Consider the following 22,887-nt stretch of genomic DNA (forward strand, 5'->3'; position numbering starts at 1 on the left):
CTCGTCTTTATCATTTCTAAGCAGTATCATAGAGAAATATAGAAATATATAAAGGAAAGATATATAAATTCTAAAAGTTGAAAAAACATTTTATCTGTTCTTTGTCTACTTTCCAAATTCTATTTTTTGATCATTTCCCAATAACTCCAATAAATTCTCTAATCTTACTGCTTCCACACCATCACTAACAGGTTGCCACCCATACTCCACACTCTACAAACTACAGTTTTTAGGGTCATCAACGCTCTGGTCCCCAACACAAGGACTTTTCTCAATCCTTGTTATTTTTTTCATGTCTACAGAATTTAACATTGATGATTGCCCTATTTTTCTTTTCATTTTTAATAATGAAACTTTAATGCAATCATAGCTCTCTATCTTGCAGGATTCTCTTCCTCCTCTCACTTTCTGGGTATGGATGTTCCCCCAGTCTTCTTCCATTCTTTTATTCAGTAAATGATCAGGTCTTGACTCTCTCTCATAGGATAGGCATTGTGCTAGTGAACACACAATCCCACTACAGTGTGAAATACAACAGTTACAGTAGTATTTCAAGGTGCACTTGGAAACAGAGTAGGTGCCAGGCTATGGCCCCTATTCTTGTCTATTTCTACCCTCTCCATTGGAAATCTCACCCTCTTTACATCCTCTTTCACCGTAATACAGACGGTTCAGGGATCAATAACTTCTGTCTTGACCCCCGTATGACTACCCACTGTTGCTATCTGCTGTTGTGCGGCTTCACCTGATACCCTGCACCCCTAAAAGTCAACAAGAAGGAAAATAACAAGAGCTAGCATTTGAGTGGTTACAATGAGCCAGGTGCTGTTCTGTGTGTTTTATTTTTTCTTTTTTGGTTCATTAGTCCTCACGAAAGCCCTATGAGTTAGGTACTAGTATTATTTAACCTTTGCAGCTGAGAAACTGAAACAGAAGGGATTAAGTTGAGATTAACCAAGTTATTAAGTGGCAGAGCAAGGTTATGAATCCAGGCAGCCTGGCTTGCAAGCCAGAGCTCTTCAGCACTACTCTATTGCCACCCTGCCCCCAAGCTCATCATACACTACCCTTTACATAGAACTTAGTTAATTGATTAAATTACCTAATGGCGTTGGAGCCCAGAGGAGGAGGGACCACCAAAATTTTAAAGCTCACTGATTCAGCAAGGCTGGCTACAGTAACACAGTAAGGCAGCATGGCATATCATTAAAAGCTTGGTTTCCAGAATCACAATTCTTGGGTTCAAATGCCATCTCAAACTATTCAATAATTATATAGTCCCAGCTAATTTATTTGACTTTTCTATTCCTTACTTTCCTTAGCTGCAAAATGGGACTAATAGGATACCTGCCCCATAGAGCACTGTGATGATGAGATACTGAAGGTAAAGTACTTAAAATATTTCCTAACACATGTAAAGCGTTCAATAAATGTTAGCTTTCATTCTTATTATTACGATGTTCTGAATCATAGAAGATAATAAAAAGGTGCGTGATGAAAAAAATTTTGGACTTTAGCATCCAGACTGTGAACTACTCTCCAAAAAACACCCCCACCAATCATCCACTTAATAAAAGTTGCTAAGATACCAACTTATTATTCTGAAAATTTAAGGGCAAACAAGTAAGCATTTTTTATGTATTTGCTGGTAATAAGGGAAAGGTCTCTTTATAGAAAAATTGTAGCTAAAAAATGAAGAGTAAAATCTGGAAAAAATCACCCTTTAGCAACCCCTAATGAAATAACAGTTTTAGGTAACAATCCTTAATGGATAAAATTATAGATGAAAGACTGACAGATAACTTTATAATAGATGGATTAGGATGACAGCTCCTGAATTCACAGATCAATCTTAACATCACTAAGAGTGAACAACCTGACATTATGCTCCTTTAAAAGCTACACTATAGAAAAAGATACCATTACCCATATAGTCCTTTTGCCAAGAAATTAAACCTGAATCTAATGTCTTTATATCTAAATATTTCAAGAAATATGGGCCATAAGGAAAATCATTTTAAAACACACAAAATTAAAATATGAGATATTCTACAGGTAAAGTGACCCAATTTATTCAATAAATAAATGGCAGGGAAAATAAGAGAGGAGATTGCTATAGATTAAAAGAGATTTAAGAGATCAGTCAACAAAAGGAAGTTGTAGACTTTGGATCCTAATTTGAAAAAATAACTGTTAAAAAAAGATATATTTGAAACAACCAGAAAATATTTTAAGGATGCCACCTCAAATTATTTACTTTTGATGGGTGAGATAATTGTATGTAGTTGTCTTTCTAAAGTGTTATCTTTTTGGGAAACAAAATGAAGCATTTACAGATTAAATGGTATGCTAAAATCTGCTTTAAAATACTCTAGCAAAAGAAAAAAAGGAAGACTTCCACTCTGGAGAAGACAGAGTAAATGGAGTGGGACCAGGAGAAAAATGGATGTGGCTCTGAAAAGGTAACATAGGGATACCTGCGGTGATGGAATTGGTCTGTGTCTTGACTAATCAATGTCAAGATCCTTGCTGTGATGTTATACTATGATCCTGCAAGATGTTACCATGAGGGGAAAATTTGTAGAGGGTACATGGGATCCTTCAGTGTTATTTCTTACAACTGCACGTGAATCTCAAAACAAATTTAACTACAAAAAAGAAAACATGGTGTGGCAGGGGTTAGACGAAACAATAATAGCAGAAAAGTTCAGGGTTATACACTTTTATGTGCAAGTGTCTTATTTAGTTATTTTAATGTTTATTATTATCAGCATTGCAGATCAGTTCCTTTTCAGAAAAGATGAATATAGAAAAAGATGTTTAATGATATAACATACCAATAACTAAGGGTTATTATTTAGACACAGGATGAGAAAAGTATTGATTGAAATGAAGACTAAAAAGGACCTGACCTCAAACAGGAATGTATCAGGTATATGAGGTCTTGGTTCCAGAATTCTGACAGTGAGTTAGAATCTGTATATTTAAATGTAATGTTGAACAAGACACATAGTAAAGAAGTGCTTTTATAGGAAGAGATGAATGAGTATGTTTTGTCAGTAGTATTCCTTATAGGAAAGAAATAAGTGACCAGTTAGAAAGAAGTGACGACTAATGTGTTATTGAATATTGCAACAGCAATTCAGGATGTGAAATGATAATCGCAGAGTTTGTATTTCAAGTCAAATTTCTGTATTATCTGTGGTGTTTCAGGTATAGAATCTGTTTTATGTCTTTATGAACACTAAAAATATCTGTGACACCAAAAAAAAAAAGTTCATGGTTATGGAATTCATTATGATCTTCTCTTTCTCTTCACTTGCTTGAAAATTTCCACAACCAAAGAATTTTTAAAGTTTAGAAAGGTAAACTTAGAATTCCTCTGCAGAGTGGTAGTCTTCTGATTTTTCTGTTCTATCTTCAGGGGCCCAAATCCCATACCACTAGGTCATGCTACACACTCGTGCTAGTTGTTTTCTTCTAAAATACAGTTTTAGTCTATCACTCCTTTGCTTAAAAGGATAAAGTTTACATGAATCAAAATTCTCTCCCAGTCAGGCCTGAGCAACCTTATGCTCATCCCCTACACACCTCCTGCACAAACCTTCCACTGCAGTCAACCTAGTCTCACAGTCCCATGAAGATAATTTTGGACAAAGTTTCCTGGCTTGTGCCATTCTCCTGTTTGTCATTTCCTTCTCCACTGACCTCAATCCCACCCATCTTTAAGGAGGCAGAATGAAATCCACCTGCTTCATGAAGCGCTCCCTGATCTTTTTTTTTTTTTGCGGTACGCAGGCCTCTCACTGCTGTGGCCTCTCCCCTTGCAGAGCACAGGCTCCGGATGCGCAGGCTCAGCGGCCATGGCTCACAGGCCCAGCCACTCAGCGGCATGTGGGATCTTCCCAGACCGGGGTACGAACCCGTGTCCCCTGCATCGGCAGGCGGACTCTCAACCACTGCACCACCAGGGAAGCCCCTGATCTTTCCTTAAAATAACTATATGGTTCTTCAGAGCAAGGATTGTGTATTATATCACAATGCCTAGTAGCCTTCTTGATACCATCAAGGTTTTTGATGAAAAACGTGTTGATTTAACTGAATATTTACTATACAGCACACGGAGAGATTACTGAATTTTAGGGGAAAAACACACACAAAGAAGTAAAAATGTTAAAGAGGTTTTAAAATAACACCAAATTGGAAATCAGTACACCTGAATCTCAGACATAGTACTGTAATTGACTTGCTATGTCACCTTGGACAACTTATTTCGCATCTCGTGACATTCAGCTCTAAAATGTAAAAATAACTAGATGTTTCATTTTTAATGTGTAGATACTGTACTCGCCTCTGGAAAACGGTTCCCAAGGGCTTCCATGGATTGTGATGATTCCTACATGTTACTCATCAGAGGCAAAACTTTTATATAAAACACATGAAGCAAAACAGTGTCCCTGATCCACCAGTTTTTAAATAAAACTGAGTCAATGAGAATACACTACATGATAATTTTGGAGACCATCTGAAGTAGGACTGCCATATCTTTTAAAGATACTACATTCTAGAAGACTCCCTAAGATACCCGCACCCCGGGGGTGGTATAATCTTCTCCCTGTAACATTAAAAGTCTGGCATCCCATAACTTGGAGATGACTATCTAAGATGTACAGTACAAAGGCAGAAACGTTTCTATCACAGATTAGGACCTTGTTGAAAAACTACCAAGGTCTCCCAGAATATAGCAGCAGAGACTCTCCAGGACAGAAAGTACAATGAGGATGGAATACAGAATGAGATTAGATGTTCAGAGGATAAATTCTACTTTGCCTTAAGAAAAGAGTGCTGCTCTCTAAGCAGGCCTTGTGTGCTGGGGAAGGTCATGACCCACAGTCTGCATTCGGGTTGGAACTGGTGGTAATAGCAACCAAACAATGGCACAGAGCGCCCTCACAGCCACTCCCTGGGGCTGCCCAGGCTGGAAGAGAAGAGAGTTGTGTGAGAATCAGCTGTACCCACTACGGGTCCTTAATGAATTCAGGAGAGCACCCATCAAAGAGAACATTAGCACCTGAGTGGGGAGGAAACACTCCTGCTGCGGAACTTTGATTTCTTTAGGAGGTGGAGGCTGGTTCCATGAGAGAGCCCAGCGCAGAACTGTGATGGGCTAATGGGATGCACTGGGAAGCATAGGACCTTGGGGATGAGTGAGCAGAGATTGTAAGAACCCAGAGATTCGTCAGGGGGAGAAAAGCAAGAAGCAGCAGTTACTTTTTCTCTGTGCTGTCCCAGCAGCACCAGGGTTCCGGCAGTTACCTGAGGTTTCTTCACCTTAATGATCCAGGTGGGCGGGACAATAACAGCAGCGTGAGCCCCCAGGGAGCAGGGTTCCTCAATCTGATGCAGCATGAAGCAGGTCACCTTATTGTGAAACTGAAGGGAAAAACAGGCCAGTAAACAATTCTGTGCAAAGGACAACGATGCCACAAGAAGGAATAAGTACATGTATACACACACACACACACACACTCTCTCTCTCTCTCTCTGAGGTCACACGCTCTCCTCACTGCCCAACCAGCCCCAGGAACTTAGAGACCAGATTTCAAATTCATTCCACTTTACAAACTGATAACGATTGATAACAAGAAATCCATCTTACAGGACAAGCCGGCTAAAATTTGATAAGCTTTTAATAGGATATTTACATAAAGATGTTAGAGACTTGGAGGGGTCTATGAAGGCTAACTTTGCACATAATTTTGTTTCACTTGGCTTGCGCTGGTCACAGACTTGGTTGATCTGGGACGATGTCCAGAAGGAAATGAAGGCAAGCAGAAAGGCAATGCCGACCATCTGCCTCACCTTTTTCTATCCATAGATGTAAATCCTTCCCAGGTAGTCCTTCCAGTGTAGGGGGCCCAGGAAAGAAGATGTCTCTTCTAGAGAGTTGTTAATCCGAGAGGGAACAAAAAGACTGCTTCTGCTAGGTTTGTCCAGGACCACTGAAAAAATAATGGTCCTGTCATACTTGGCAAGTCTAAAGTGCTTTTGGTTTTTGAAAGGAAGTAAAAGTAGAATAATGATCATAATGATACCGCAGTTCTAGGAGCCTAAGTTTATACCCCAATGGACTGAGTAACCTTAGGCCAATCACATTTTTTTTTTTTTTTTTTAGATGTTGGGGGTAGGAGTTTATTTTTATTAATTATTTATTTTTGCTGTGTTGGGTCTTCGTTTCTGTGCAAGGGCTTTCTTTCTCTAGTTGTAGCAAGCGGGGGCCACTCTTCATCGCGGTGCACGGGCCTCTCACTATCGCGGGCTCTCTTGTTGCAGAGCACAGGCTCCAGACGCGCAGGCTCAGTAGTTGTGGCTCATGGGCCCAGTCGCTCCGTGTCAATGTGGGATCCTCCCAGACCAGGGCTCGAACCCGTGTCCCCTGCATTAGCAGGCAGATTCTCAACCACTGAGCCACCAGGGAAGCCCAGGCCAATCACCTTTTCAATCATCTTTTTTGGTGACTGTAAAGTGATAATGAGTGGTAACATTTGTTTTCTAATAAACATAAAATCCCCATTAAATTAACATTAGCTTCTCCTTGGCTTATACTTACTATGACCACATAATTTATCATCTTAACTGAAACAATTTTAAGAATGAAAGGGAGCACTGGTAATAATTATGCTGGAACAGCAGACATAAATTAGGGCTGTTTCCGGAAAACTGGCAAATATAGCCACCCCAATTATGTCACATCAGGGAAATTGTCTTTATCGCTGAATATCTTCAAGATCTGACATGATCCATGGCAAATTACTAAAGCAATTACTTAAGCGTGAAATACTAATTAGTAAGATAATAAATAATTCCTCCTACCACCAGTTACTTGTGATCTGCAAACAATTTGCTAGACCAGAGAAATGTCATTTCAATTCCTTCTTTAGAAAGTGATTTTCTTTTAGCAATCCAAATAAACCCCCAAATGAATGGCCATTGCATTTCTAAAATGGTAGGGATCTCAGAGACTGCCTACTCCAACTCTCTCAATTTATACCCGAGTCGTCTCTAATCTAGAGAGACTAAGAGGTACGTCCAAAACTGCCGGACTTTTAAGTGGTAGAGTCAGGACCTGAATCCATGAAACCCAGCTCCCAAACCCAGTTTTATTTTCTGCTGCAGGAAGCACCCATAGAAGGCACTTAATTGTTTGACATCAGATATCCTAGAAGGAATTACCTGTAGTGTTAAAATACACCACCACTGTAATCTGTCTTAAAATGTTTTGTGTTTTCAGCCCTTGAAAAATCACGTTGTAAACCTGGGAAACTCAAAGATATCAATACTTGGAATTGACCAAAACTCTGCCACAGAGGTCAATCGAAAGTTGTTTTTCAGTGATTCAACTGGACTACAGATTAATAAAAAGAGAGCACATGTGTTCACTGTCAAGTGGGATTGAGTTCCCAAATTAAATAACCCTGGATCAACCACCTAACCACAACCTGGCAGCTACAGGGGCACGAGCAGGCACAGCCTTGTCTGAGGCCAGCTTGATGCCATTTGGCAAGTAACATCTCACCAGATCAGGGAAACCAGCAGCACAGACAGAGTTGGGGACCCCTGGGCCCTAAATCTGCTTCTTCCTGTCCAGGTGGAGATACTGCTTTGATGGTATAGTCTCATTCAAGGACTAGGATGGCCTTATGTTTGTGAACATGTTCTTGAACAGAAGCACAAAGATTATTTGTGTAACAATTAACTGAAAGGAGATGGAAATGCCAAGAATAAAAAATGTGCCAGGAGGGTGACACAGCACTGAGCTTTCCAGACCAAGGCGTCCCTACCTAGTGACAGCAGATCCTCCTGACATGTGCGGGCCTAGGGAAATTATGCCAGAGAGATTATTAGGTTGAACCTGATGGAACTGCCAAAATTCAAAAGTTTTTGACCCACAAAAATGTCAGTTTCATGTGTTTCAACTAAATGCATCTTCTGCTCCTGCCCTATGGCTTTGTTTGGCTAGGTAAAGCTGTTGTGTGTAGAGTCCTGATGTTTTCCTTCAAACCCTTACCCTCACTAAAACAGCACAGCCCTTTCTTTTCAGGTTAGCTGTGCAGTGAGGGGACAATGTATCGCAATTATACAGTCATTCAAAAAAAAAAAAAACAGGTGAATTGAGAGATTAGAGCAGACTTTTTCTATAAAAGGACTGGATAGTAAATATTTTAGTCTTACAGGGTCATACTGTTTCTGCTCCAACTACTCAACTCTGCTGCTGTAGCATGAAAGTAGCCAGAGATAATACATAAAGGATGGGCATGGCTGTGCTCCAATAAAACTTTATTTATAAAAACAGGCAGCAGGGCCTCCCTGGTGGCGCAGTGGTTGAGAGTCCGCCTGCCGATGCAGGGGATACGGGTTCGTGCCCCGGTCCGGGAGGATCCCATATGCCGCGGAGCGGCTGGGCCCGTGAGCCATGGCCGCTGAGCCTGCGCATCCGGAGCCTGTGCTCCGCAAGGGGAGAGGCCACAACAGTGAGAGGCCCGCGTACCAAAAAAAAAAAAAAAAAAAAAAAAAAAGCAGGCAGCAGTCAGATTTGGTCTACAGGCCATAGTTTGCCAACTTATGAGTTAGAGTATACATTGTCTAGTTAAGGAAAAAAACAGGTCCATAGGCAAACAAAAAAATGAACCATCTAGTTGGGACAGAGCTGTTAAAAAATGAAAAAAAGATGAGAGGAAAAGTAAATAGGGAAATTACCATTGGATCCTGGTCAGTATATATGTTCAAGTGTAAGAAAGACTTACATTTCAATGAGCATACAGCCAACTATAACAACATCGAAACCTAAAGAAGGATACAAGACCACTCTTATCCTAACATAGCCCCATTATAAAAAAAAGTTGCCTATATCCAAAACAGAAGAACCAAGATGCCTGAATTTCTGTGTCAGAGGGATTATCTAAGGTTGCAATCTCCCACTATAGGAGTCATCGACAATCTAGTGTAGTGGGGAAAACGTGGCGTAGGAGTGAAAAGCCCTCGATTCTAAACCCAGGGATAGAACCAGGAGAGGATTTTCCAATCTGTGATCCCAGGCTTCAGTGTATAAAGGGGTCAATTTATAGTTTTTTCCAGCTCATTTATGCTATAGTTCTATAGTTTTGATCTGTCTTTCTTCCTCCACAGATCCTATGAGAGAGATAGCACATAAATAAGGATAACGTTCCACTTACAGACAGGAACTCCAGCAATGACGTAAGTCGATTTTGATAAAACACGAGCCCACTTTATTTTATCCCCAAACTTACCGCCTGCTTGCACCAGGAACAGCTGATAGCCACAATCTCTTTACTGTGGAAGGAGAATTTTTGCTGGAAGCCCTGGGATGTCAGAATAAGAAACAGAGAATTAAAACCACTTCAAACACAGTATGCATCTGCCCTCCTGAAGTCCAACAAAGTAAGGCCAGGCTTAAGGTAACTGGGATGGCAAATGCCACACTCGGCACTGCGGCATCTCTAAATTCTACCACGCAAGAGTTTCCTATCCCGAAATCCTCTGGAGTGTGAGAGAGGAGGCACCAGCATTCCCTTAACACTACTCAAAGTCAGACACAAAAATCAGCTCGGTGCTTTGTGACCGCCGGGAGGGGTGGGATGGGGGGGAGGGAGACGCAAGAGGGAGGGCATATGGGAACAGATGTATATGTATAACTGATTCATTTTGTTATAAAGCAGAAACTAGCACACCATTGTGAAGCAGTTATACTCCAAAAAACAAAACAAAACAAAACGTTGTTCTTTTTCTCCCAAGTAAATGAGGTTCTGATACATTTTTATTGTAAGTAAAAAGAAAGAGCCACTTTTGGTTCACATGACTCTGTATAATGGTCATCCATCTCAGAGGTTCTATACAACCTGAACATGGAGAACCCACAAAGAGAAATGAGCCATGAGAGAGGCAGGTGACCTAGAAGTGAGAGTCCGGGAGATGCCCCAGGGTAGAGGAGGAAATGCAAACTCTTTCATCATACCCCGGGACGTTGGACTCAAAACAAGCAGCTTTCAATTTCCATTTTTCGCCAGCAAGCAGCAATGAGATGAATGGAATAGCAAACACAATCCTCTTAATGAACAAACAGAATTACTTTTCCATCGAGAAAGGAAGAGATGCTTTTCGGCTGCTTCTGTCCCTAAATAATTACCAGAGGGAAGTACACAGTAACACTCAAGGAATTTTTTTTAGCTTTCCCAAAGCTCATCCATTTCTATCTGCCTGTGAAATCTAAGCCAAACAAAATAATGCAGATCAATGACAAAAAAAAAATCTTAAAACAAGGCTTTTGTAAAGTGATCCAAAGAAAACAGGAAGATGTGACAGGCAGGAAAGCTTTTAAGGCATTGGCTGACTAAGTCTTGCTTAACGTATACAGATAACTTTAAGTTAAAAGAAACCAAAAACTCAATTTACACATTATTAAAAGAAGTCCTAACAGCATTTTTGCGGTCCCCATAATTCCTACCTATCTGCAGCATTTTATATACTAATGAGCTTTCCCTCCTTTTTGGTCCTCTCGCCTCTCTTGGTTTCCTAAAACACATTCCAGGTCTCCTTCTCCCTCTCCAATCTCCTGCATGTGGACATAAGGCCAGGACCAGTGTCAATCCTCTGTGCTCTGCAATTCCTCCTTGAATCCTTCTCTTTTCTCCCCAACCTCAACTCTCACTTCTAGAAACAGGACCTCTTCCTTAACACCGGACTCTCCTGGATTTTGAAAAGTTTCTCCATCAATATCCCTTTCTCAACAACTTAAGTAATAATAGAATCCCTCAGGGCAGAGGAGTTCACAGAACAAGCATGAGTCTGCTCTCCTTACAAAGGCCTGCTTGGAACGTTGGTCCTCGGCTGGCATTCGGGAACTTGAACTTCAGGAGAGGTTCCATGGTTCCCAGAACAGTTAAGGGTGACTCACTGTGCCTGAACTGTTTGTACAAACAGCCTGATGTATGCTGAACACCTGCTTTCCTTCTGGGAGTCTGGAGGCTGGGTATGTGCTAAGCAGGGTATGTGCTTATGTCACCAGCCCCCAATAAAACCTACTCACTGAGCTTCTGATGAAACTAGGAGACAATATTTCACACGTGTTGTCACAACTCATGTTGGAAGAATTAAGCACACCCTCTATAACCGTTAGAAGACTTTTGGAGCTTCCACTTGGTTTCCTCCAGACTTTACCCCATGTGCCTTTCCTTTGTTGACTTTGCTTCATAGCCTTTTGTTACAATAAATCACAGCTGTGAGTAATATACACTGAGTCCTATGAGCCCTCCTAGTGAATACTGAAACTGGGGTGGTCTTAAGGACAGCAAACATACTCATCTCCCCACAATGAGTCCTGCTATACCTCCTCTGTCAAGGAGAATATCATTCCCCCAAGCAAGGATGCACTTTTGTAAAACACACATGGACTGAATTATTAGGACAGGTTGGCGTCCACAGGTTTACTGCTGTGGCAGCCAGCCACAACCTGCACAGCCCCTGGCATCAGTTATCACTGCCTGACAGAAATAGCTTCCAGGGAGGACACCAAGTCCGGTGGACCACAGGGTTAGGTAGAGAGGTCCCTTCAAAGATGAGGCACAAGCTATTCAATGTGAAACGAAAAGGCACTAAATAGGCAGGAATGATTTCACATCAGAGTCACCTGAAAAGTTCTTCCCCTTTGCTCAAGCCACTCGTGATGGACTGAGCAAAAAAAGAGATGAATAAAACTTCTCTTCAGAGCTATAGCTATAGAGCTCCTTCCGCTGTGTACAGAAGGAAGCCAGCAGACAAGAGCAAGCATGCTGAAACTGGGGCAGGGCCTGCGCAGGGACTCCTGAAGACAACCTTGGCTGTGTGGTGGGATTCTCCCACCCTGGATCCCACGTCCAGCAGGCATCATGCCCCGTTGACTGGTCACGTCCCCTCTGGATGTCTGCTCCCTCTGCTAACTTGTCTCTCCACTGATAGTCTGTTTCCCCCTGTGTTCTTCATTCTATCCTGGGCCATGACACCAGGGAAAATGCTGCTGTTGTTTTTGTTTTTAATATCAGCCTCAATCTTAAATACTCAGATGACTACTTCTTTCCCCGAGATTACAGAACAAACTATTCATACTGACATTCAGCGCCATCCATAATCTTCTCAGCCAATTTGTCTACATCAATCTCCCACTCCCAGCCATTATAAATTCCCGTCTATAGTGAGATGGGATTAATTATATTCTACAACATGCTTTATTCTTTTATGTTTCCATTTTTGCCCATTTTACCATTTTTTGCTGTTTTTTTAAATTCCCAACTCACCATTTAGAGTGCCTACCACTATTTCATACACAGCATCTGGATTTTACTTCCACTACAAAATCTAAAAAGAAAATGTTCCAAGATCACCTCAATTCACTGTAACCTCTCCTCCTAACCCTTCAGGCCTCACCACCTGTATCTCCCCTTGGCATCAATGAACAGCTGCCCTAAGTTGCTGGTTATTTTATGTGCACATGTATTCTCTCGCCAATGGAATTACAAGCTCTTTGAGAGAAGTCCTTGTAATATTTCTTACTACACCTCTACAGCTTAGCATAGTTCTTTGAACATCATAGGCATGGCATGAATATTTTCTGATTAATTGAACAAGAACATCACTTCTACCACACTGTAACCCAACTACAAACTTCATGCTATCCAGACTTTAAAAACCTAACCCAAACCACCTGAAAACATGCCCCCTCACTCTGCTCTCATCCAACCGCTCAAGACACAGCAAACATGCTAGGCAAACCACTTAATCCTTTCTGCTTTCTCCCTTCACCTGGAAATGGTAATAAAAATACAAACCTCTTGAACGGCTCTGAGTAGTTATAAGCAAGAAATGAGGCAATGCATTTGAAAAGTTCTTTATAACACAGTACACGTAACTGAAGGAGTCCATTTAGTGCTGGAGCCTCTTCCAACCCCTTGCTGACAAAGTCCTCTAGTGTGCCACGTGTGAATAGTTAGCAATACTCTATTGAGTGGTGCAGAGTGAGAGCATCAGCCCATCCCTCTATTGATTATCGGCCTTCTGACTTCAAGGAGAAACAGATACAGTTCAGCGTAGCCCTGACAGCCAGGCTGAAACTAGAAACAAACAACAAGGCCAGCCACAACTGGGGCACTGGGCACTGTGCTTATGCAGAACTGTGATGAGTCCCTTGGAAATGAGCCTGGTGTAACCAGCTCTACGCTTTGTTTTGGATTCTCTAGTCTGGCAGGGTCACAGTGGCCATGGCTTCACCGTTACTGTCTAACATAAAGACATAAATAGAACCACACTGGAGCCTTCAGGCACCAAGTTCCTACAGACCACCTGCAATGGGGAGGTTTTGGCTGGGATCTCAGCACAGCAAAAAGAGCCAGATTCCTAATTACCCATTTTTAAATTCTGGCCCAAATCTGATATTATGGTACTGACAGATGCCCTAACTGAATTTCAACTGAGTCTGGTTTTTAAGGGCTATTTTGGCTTTGTTGCCTCTTTCTCTTGTGCAATATAGGGCATATACCAAATAGCACTCAGGTTTACAGCCTTGGCTGAAACCAGGAAAAAGGGCTTTACTTGAAACAAACTATTTTATTGCTTACGTGTTTAACTGAGGTTTGAGGGAGGGAATTTCCTGACTGTAGCCTGACTCCCTGTTTGATTTGATCCAAGAGTTGATACTGCTCTTGCCTCCAACACTTTAACCATCACCAACAAAATAAACCTCTCCATATCCACTTGCATATTCAAAGCTCACAAAGTATTACAAAAGGTAAACCCAAGGGAATTATAAGACTAACTTAATATCTATCTTAACACAGAGAACTTCATTTTTGCTCAAATACTCCCTTTCATTTTTGAAAAATGTATATACTCTTTCACACATTTTATATTTAATATCTAAAATGTTCATCCCACATTTAATTAGATGCAAAGTTCATTATTTCTAGAAAAATTTAAAATAAAACTATTATAGCACTTTTGTAAACTTATCCAGTGGGATAAAAATACCACAGCAATTTGATACTCACAATGCAAAAGGAAATTTTTCCCATCGGAGCCCATCTCAAACTGGTTGTGCCGTTCCCATGCAACTGCTTTTAACCAGCAGAAGCTGACAACCAGTGATGACGTTTCACGGTTTGACCAGCTGAAGCTCGTGAGTAGCTAAGACCTTTGAGTGACCTAGGTGCAGAGCCACACCAATCAACCTAATTGAAAACTTTTTTCTAACCAATAGAAAATGACATTTGTTTGACCTTTGAGTGACCCACGTGCAAACGCACATCAACCTAATTGAAAACGTTTTTCTGACTAATAAAAAATGGCACCTGTTTTAACCCATGATCTACAGACTTAAGGACTAATTCTGTCCTATCCAGAGCTCAAACTTCAACCTTTAATTAGCAAAGTCACCATGAACCCATCTCTTTCCTTGTACCTGCAAATTGTTGACTTTTTCCCATCAACAAACTATTCAGCCCAGTTTTCCACAGATAGTTGTACCCTTGCCTGGCAGTGCGAATCACTGGATATTAGGCTAATTTTATAATATGCCTCTTCCTTGGGTTTATCACAGTGTAAAAATGCTACCATTAATACTGTAGTTTATGCAAGATTAGGGTTCATTTACTCATAGAAAATCTAATTTACCTGAACTTCCTAAAACTTCCTATACTGATTTTACTGGTTTTAAGCTAAAATTTTTATAAACACTCAAGATTTTCAAAATGTAAACATACACTGAATTAAAATTGAATTAAAATAAACAATATCTTTATAAATTGAATTACGGTAACCAATTTTTTTATAACTTCTGACAGTGCTGCAACTTATGTGAATCTACAGTTACTTTATTAGAATTATCATTGAAAAATCTAAATTCTTGTCCATTGGGTTTAACTATAATATACTTTATGGCATTAATTAAGAGCTCTGAAAGTTTATCGATGCCCTTATTGTCCATAATATGCCCTCCGTCAAGGGTAATCACTGACTCACGCACATAGATTGACATTTTATTATTCCTCAATAGAGCCTCTGCATCCTTCCATTCTAATGTTGGTAATTACAATTTATTAACCCGAGCCAGTCAGTCTTATTATCCTCAGATGGTTTCTGCTTTTTCCATTAATTTATCTGACAGCCCCTGCTACAAACTATAGGTCATAAATTGAGTCTCCTGGGGAGAGCAGTGCTGGGAAAAGCAAAATTCAGGGCACAGGATTCTCAGCATAAGTTAACACTGTTACTACAGACTCGTCAGACTGTATGAAGAGAGTAAGACATGATATCCAGAACATTGTCCTCAGAGGCAGATGACTTCATGGAAGTCAATGGCTTAACCTTGCAATGAATGCAGAATTGAAATTAAGCCTATAACAATAGTCACTGGTTTACATTTCAACTTAAGTGTTAACTATTTTAACTGTGATGTTTATATTTCATATTTTTATCACCCTTCTGATTCTAGGATAAAAATGCTGTATTCAGATACTTATATTCAATATGGCCAAAAGTGCATACAAAACTTTAACTGTTGGGTTTATATCTTTGTCCTAGAATACCAGGGGAGTTCCTTACATGAAAATATTTACCTAATGACACAACCAGCTACAATTATAATAATGGTCTTCCATGAAAATTAATGTCCATCTCTGACTGCTCCATAATTGAAAAACTTCCCAATAAAAAGTATAATTTTTACGCTGGTAGTATTCACCAAGAAGGTTGTTTTTTGGAAAATTTGTTTTTAACAAAAAACTTTTTTTTTTAAAGTTGATGTTATCACAGTTACCAGCTACAAATCATTACAGATATTCAGAGAAGCCATATAATCTATAATCTTGCTGACAGTATGACATGCCAGGAAATAACTGGCTGTACTCTCCACTCTTAACTGAGGAAAATGCGCTTTCACTGGTAAAACTAATTACACCTTCTTTTTGTTCAAACTTAGACTGTTTTGCTATAACAGCCCCCAGACAACTGAGAAAAAGACTTACAAAATTTGCCAAAATTACCCTGATTATGTCCCTCCTGGCTTCATGAATTTATGTCAAAGGAATATCACCAGATAATGCATGCCTTAGAGAAAGAAAAGATTCTGCTACCTAGCAATAGTTTTGACTTCACTTGGGATTTTAATAGTCAACTGATGGGTTTTCCAGCTGTCCCTAATATAGCAACTCTAGCGTCCCTACTCCACTTAACATGAACTGGTTTTTTTGGTGTTTTTGTGTTTGTTTGTTCAAGTTTCAAATGCCATCCTAGTGTTAGATCTACTCTTCCTGGTAGTATCTCAGATGACCTAATAATCTTTTCACACCAATGCACCCAGCCAGGAACGTGCAGAGGCCGCTCAGAGAGAAAAAGGACTGCATCTCAAAAGATCTAGCTGTATGACCTAACCAATATGTACCAGCAGGAATGGGAAAGTGTGTATGGGACTGGGTCCTGAGAGAGCAGGACAAAGGGGGCAGGACTTAAAGCTGGATAAAAGAGGGTTTCTCAATGTCAGAGCACTCATCTACAACAGAGAATTTAACACATTATCAGGAACCCCAGAAGATGGTGCTAACACTACGACAAACACTAATACTAGAATGGCGTTTGAAAACTTGACCAAAAAAACAGACCGTGTTAAGTGAAGTAGCAATGCCAGAATTGCTGTGATAGAGGAAGAAACAATCAAAATCTCACAGAAATAGGCAAGTTAGAGTTGCCGTGGCATGCCAGGGACAGCTGGAAAACCCATCAGTTGACTCTGTCCTGCAAGAGGGCCTAAAGGATATTCCACTTACCAAAACAATAAGTAATGTGCTGGTGAGAAGGGTGTCATCATCGTTGAGAAGCTCTCCTCTCCTCTGTAGGTTAGGCTTGATGGTAGGAAATCCTACAGAGTGAGCACTCTTGATACCAATTAGTATTACAAAGTTCCAAAATAATAAGGAACATGTGGCAGCACTTAACCATTAAAGCAAGGTGGGTGCAATTACTGCAAGACTGAAGTTCCTGCCATGGGGGCTTGACCAAATGGTTAATACTGTACGACCTCCCAGAGGCAAGATAGATCATCGGATAAAAGATGTATTAATCGATACAATAAAAAGAAATCAAGAATGGAGGATCAAGATATATGAGGGCAAATGCTCCAATAAAGGGTCATGATTTTTTTTTTTTTTTTTTTTGCTGTACGCGGGCCTCTCACTGTTGTGGCCTCTCCCGTTGCGGAGCACAGGCTCCGGACGCACAGGCTCAGCAGCCATGGCTTACGGGCCCAGCCGCTCCGCGGCATGTGGGATCTTCCCGGACTGGGGCACGAACCCGCGTCCCCTGCATCGGCAGGCGGACTCTCAACCACTGCATCACCAGGGAAGCCCAAGGGTCATGATATTTTGCCCCATTTCTGGACTAAAGGAAGTTTTCAAAGATAGAACCCAAAGGGCAAGTTCCCAGGAGAATCCTGCAACATCATAGCAAGAGTCTACGGCAACATTTCCCCAGATTCTATCTAAAAGGATCTACTTGGTCCATTTACTTGGGTAGTTGTACAGTGGGGAGAAAGAAATGTCCAAATATTTTAAAGACTGTTGGGCAAGAGTCCAGGTCAACATGTATACCCAAGCACTGGTGTATGAAGCAGCATCATGGTCCCCTACTAGAGTAGGGATGTATGAGGTCCAGTTTAAAAAAAGGAGTCCTGGGTCAGGGATGGTTTATAGAGAGTCTACTGTCTCCACAAACCCAGTAGGGTTATTTCCCCTGGTCCCTAATTTTATAACTGAACATGCTGGGAGTTTGGCAGAACTCCAATACGGGTTTCTTGGCCTGCTGTGTAAGTGCTGGCATAGTAAGAAAGCCCAAGTGAAACACTCAACCACCCTCCCAGTCATATCTAAATCAAAACCAATGTCACATTCTCAGAAGTAAGAGGTATTAAATGAATAATTTTGTATGTTATGATAATGTTATTGTGTTTATTTATTTATTTATTTTTAAAATTTTTATTTGCGATATGCGGGCCTCTCACTGTTGTGGCCTCTCCCGTTGCGGAGCACAGGCTCCGGACGCGCAGGCTCAGCAGCCATGGCTCACGGGCCCAGCCACTCCGCAGCACGCGGGATCCTCCTGGACCGGGGCACGGACCCGTATCCCCTGCATCGGCAGGTGGACTCTCAACCACTGCGCCACTAGGGAAGCCCCTATTGTGTTTATTTTTAAAAATTATTATCTCTTTATGTGCCACCCTTAAAGACGAAAGGAGGCAGCAGTGGTGTTCCGCAAAATATCCCCATTTAATTCACCAGCTGGGCTCCTACAAAACCAGATATTATAGTGGAGAATAATGCTGGACTACCACAAATGCAACCCAGTATACTCTAATTGTAGCCACTGTGTCAAATTTGGGATCTTTTGGCCTTGAGTATATGACCTATGGTTGTCGATTTAGCAAATGAATTATTTTCCTTCCCTCTCTGAAAGGAGAATCAAAAACCATGCGCATTCACTTGTTAGGGTTCACAGTGTACTTTTACAGCCTTGTGCTAGGGCTTTTAACTCTTCTGAGTCTTATCCAAATATAGTGCAAAGTAACCTGAACCATATGAACATTCTGAAGAATACCACTTGGTCCACCATATCAAAGGTATCATATTAAGGTGGATGAGCAAGAAGTGGCAAGTATATTGGAGGTTTTGGTGAGACAGAGGTGGGGAGATAAGCCCTATGAAGAATCAGAGGTCCCACACATCAATGAAGCTTCTAGGGTTTAGTGGGCCAGGGTGTGCTAGAACATCTTGCCTAATCTAAAGGACAAATTATTGCATTTCACAATTTTAACGACTAAGAATGAAGCACGGTACTCTGTAGGTCTCTTTGAATTCGGAGGCAGTATATTCCACACTTAGGAATACTGCCTCAATCAGTTTATTGGATGATATGAAATGCTGCCAGCTTAGAGTAGAGCACAGAACACAAAACAACTCTGCAGTGGGTCCAGTCTGCAGTGAAAGTAGGCCCTGTCACTTGCAGCAGGCCCCATGCTATTAGAGGCACTGGGTAGGAGAAAAAATGCGCTATAGAGTTGATGACAAGCACCAATAGGAGAATTACAACATAGACCCTAGGATTCTGAAATGAGGTCGTGCCATCTGTAGGAGAGATTTGTATATCTTTCAAAAACAGCACCTGGTACGTTACTACGTTATGGTGGAGGACTACCTGAGTCACCAGGTAGTCATGAGCTGGGCTGTGTCAGATCCCTAAGTCATAGGGCTGTGTGGGCCCAGCTGCAGTTCACTGTTACATTTAAATGGGAATATATGGGATCTGGCACCAGCAGGACTAAAGAACACAAGTAAGACACATGAGTAGGTAGCTCGGACTCCCCACATTATCCACTGTTATAATACTAGGCCTCTCATTCAACTCACACCTATGGAAGTATGGGGATCCCTTATGACCATCTGAAAGAGAAGGAAAACGCTGTGATAGATTCATGGATGGGTCAACTTGGCACATGAGTCCAAGCCAAACGTAGACTACTACTCCACTAAAGCCTACTCAGGAGTTGTCCTGAGGGACAGAAGTGAGAAGAAATCCTCCCAAGGGACATAACTTCAGGGGGGGCAGCTGGTCCCCCACTGTCTGTGAAAAGATAAGTAGCCTGATATAAGAATATATAATGACTTACAGGTAGCGTTGAATGACTCGGCTAGTTGATCAGGGGCCTGGAAGGAAAGAGGAGATCAGGGGAAGAGGCACATGGATGAACATAAAGTGAAGATCACTGTACTGCACATTAATGCCCACCAGAGAGCAGTCATGGTATAAGAACTAAAAACTTAGATATAACAACTCAGACTCCACACGTTGTCATGAGCTGTCCATAGCACTATGGGCTCAGAAGTGGAGTAGCCCTGATGGCCGTGATGAATGCTACGGCTGGGTCCAGCAGCATGGGCTTCCACTACCACCACTGCTACTATCACTGCCTGCCAGCCAAAGATACCAAAGCTGAACACTCAATATGGCACCAACCCTGAAAGGGTACCAACAGATGCTTGGTGGCAAATTGATTACACTAAACTCCTTCCACTCTGGAAGTGGGAGCAGGTCACCTTGACCGGAATCAACACATATTGTAGGTATGGGTTTACCTTTTCCTTCTGCAGGGCCTCAGCCAGCCCTACTAAGCAAGGGCTTACAGAGTCTTTGACCCACCAACACAGGATCTTATACAACACTTTCAGACCAAAGAATACATTTTTGTATTCTTGAAATGGAGGTTCAGGAGTGGGCATATGGCCATGAGATACATAAGTCCTACCACATCCCACACCACCAAGAAGCTACAGGCCTGACAGAGAGATGGAAAGGTCTTTTGAAGATGTGACATGGGCTTCAGCTTTGAGAGGGTATCCTATGAGCACCATCCTCTAGTCTCAGTATATTGACCAAACTCATGATCATTTAATGGTGCTGTGTTTCCATGGTAAAAATACATGGGTGCAGGGACCAAGGAGTGAGAGGAGGAGGAGCCCTGCCTACTATCACTCCCACTGGCCCATTTGGGGAATTTGTGCTTCCTTTCTCCACAACTCTGGGCTCTGAGAGTCTGAATACCAGATAGGGAATATCTCCACCATGGATAACAGGAGGACCTTAAGCCTTAAACTACCACTGCACCAAGTTACTTTGGTATCTTTGTGTCAAGAGACTAGCAGGCACAGGAAGGAGTCACCATCTTGATCCTGATCATTAGGTGGGGGATAGTTATTTGACAATGGAGGCAGTAAGACAATATCTGGCACCCAGATTATCCACTGGGGCATCCTTTCTAATTCTTCAAAAACTTTTGATGGTCAACAGACAAGTGCAACAGCCAAGACCACGGGATCAGACTGCATAGGGTAAGGGTCTTGGTCACTCCACCAAGTAGGTCACTGCTAGAGACTGAATGCTTGTGTCCCCTCAAAATTCGTATGTTGGAACCTAATCCCCAATGTGCTGGTATGTGGAGGTGGGGTCTTTAGAGGGTGATTAGGTCATGAGAGTGGAGCCCTCATGACAGGATTAGTGTCCTTATAAAATAGACTTTTATAGCTCCCTTGTCCCTTTTACCATGTGAGAACTCAGTGAGAAGATGGTCCTCTATGAAAAAGAAGTAAGCTCTCACCAGAAACCGAATCTGCCAGCATCTCAACTTTGGACTCCTAGCCTCCAGACTGAGAAATAAGATTCTGTTGTTTTTAGGCTACCCAATCTAGGGTATTCTGTTACAACAGCCCAAACAGATGATCACCTGGACAAGAAGAGTTAATTGAGCGTGAGGTGACTACAGAAAGAGTGGTTGAGGAAGGAGATGATGAACATCAGTTGCAGACTTAAGACCAGCTGCCAGAGAGAGGGCTGTAGTGTATCCCACTAACCTTCCTCTTAAATGTTTCCCCAGGAAGTCAGACCAACCAGAATCCCAGAGGAACTTTTCCGAACATGTATTTTATGAAGGAAGTGACTCTGAGAAGCACAAGGGACAGACTGTAGTAGATGCTGATGTTCCACCCAGAAAACTCTGCTCCGGGCCTGAGGCACTCAGCTCATTCTCCCAGTTGATAGGAGTGTTGGAGGCTGATGGCTTTCCAAGGAGTCACCTTTCCATCCTTAAGCATTGCCCTAAGCCTGAAAGAGTCACCTTGGCCAAGGACAGCCCACATCCAATGACTGGTCAAGGCAGGGCAACTCTGAGGGGCTATTCCAGATCCTTATGGGACTGTCTGAGGCCTTTGTTGGAGCTGCACTGCAGTTCAACTCCTCCTTCTGTACAATCCTCATGCCTTCTCTTGTGAAGCCTTTTCTGAAGAAAGAGCATTAGGGACCAGAGTGACTAGAGCATCACATTAGCTGTAACTACTAGGACACCGGCCATGCCAAAGACTAGGGAAGCAGTGGCAGTAGCAAAACGTCTCTACAGGTGAGAACTGAGTGACTTAACCACCTGGAGACCACAGCAAGGAACACTCTGCTTCCGAGCCCTCAGCCCCTATCCCCCCCTTTTTACAAACCACTTTGAAGTATGAATGACATACAAAAAAGCTGTACATATTTAATGTGTACAACTTGATGAGTTTGGAAACAAGTATACACCTGTGAAACCATCATCACAATCTGTGCCGTAAACATATCCATCACCTTCAAAAGTTTCCTCCTGCCCTCCTTGGTTACTATTATCTTTTGTGATAAGAACACTTAATATAATATCTACCCTCTTAGAAAAATTTCAAGTATTCAATATAGTATTGTTAACTACAAGCACTATGCTGTAGATCACAAAGACTCATTCATCTTGCATAACTGAAACTCTGTACCCTTTGTACCTCTTCATTTCCCCTTCCCCAGGTGAATCGGGAAGACATTATGCTCAGTAAAATAAGCCAGACACAGGAAGACAAATACTACATCATGTATGATACCACTTATATGAGGAATCTAACAGAGTCAAATGCATAGAAGCAGGGAATAGAATGGTAGCTGCACTTATCTCCTTCCTTGATACTCAGCCAAGGACAGAAAGAAAAGCCAGGCTTCCAGCAGCTATGTGGGCACAGGCTCCATGGAGAGGCTAGATTTCTTTGAACTTGTTGTATTACCCACTTTACATTCTCAACAATCCTCCTGAGGCTAATGGCATCTGGACAAACATACAGACAGGCGAATAACCAAACCTGCCTAACTAGTGAATGGATACTCACCCTTGAACTTCCTTTCCTTGTTCCTAACTCTGCAGGGTCTCTTGAGAGCTGACCTCCAGGGCTCACACATTTT

General features: G+C 41.7%; 1 protein-coding gene across 2 annotated transcripts in view; it reads right to left on the bottom strand.

Moving 5' to 3' along the window:
- DGKI (diacylglycerol kinase iota) overlaps positions 1-22,887 on the bottom strand; it is a gene marked incomplete at its 5' end in the record, with an annotated part of 459,522 nt that overhangs the window by 221,199 nt on the left and 215,436 nt on the right. For both annotated transcript variants that reach the window (XM_081244467.1, XM_081244466.1), the window contains 2 exons: positions 5,317-5,433; positions 9,309-9,380. In XM_081244467.1, the coding sequence (XP_081100593.1) occupies positions 5,317-5,433; positions 9,309-9,380 (189 nt within the window). The remainder of the gene's footprint in view (positions 1-5,316; positions 5,434-9,308; positions 9,381-22,887) is intronic.

The sequence above is a fragment of the Mesoplodon bidens genome (genome assembly GCF_964165515.1).
Source record: "Mesoplodon bidens genome assembly, chromosome: 9".
Lineage (NCBI taxonomy): Eukaryota > Metazoa > Chordata > Mammalia > Artiodactyla > Ziphiidae > Mesoplodon > Mesoplodon bidens.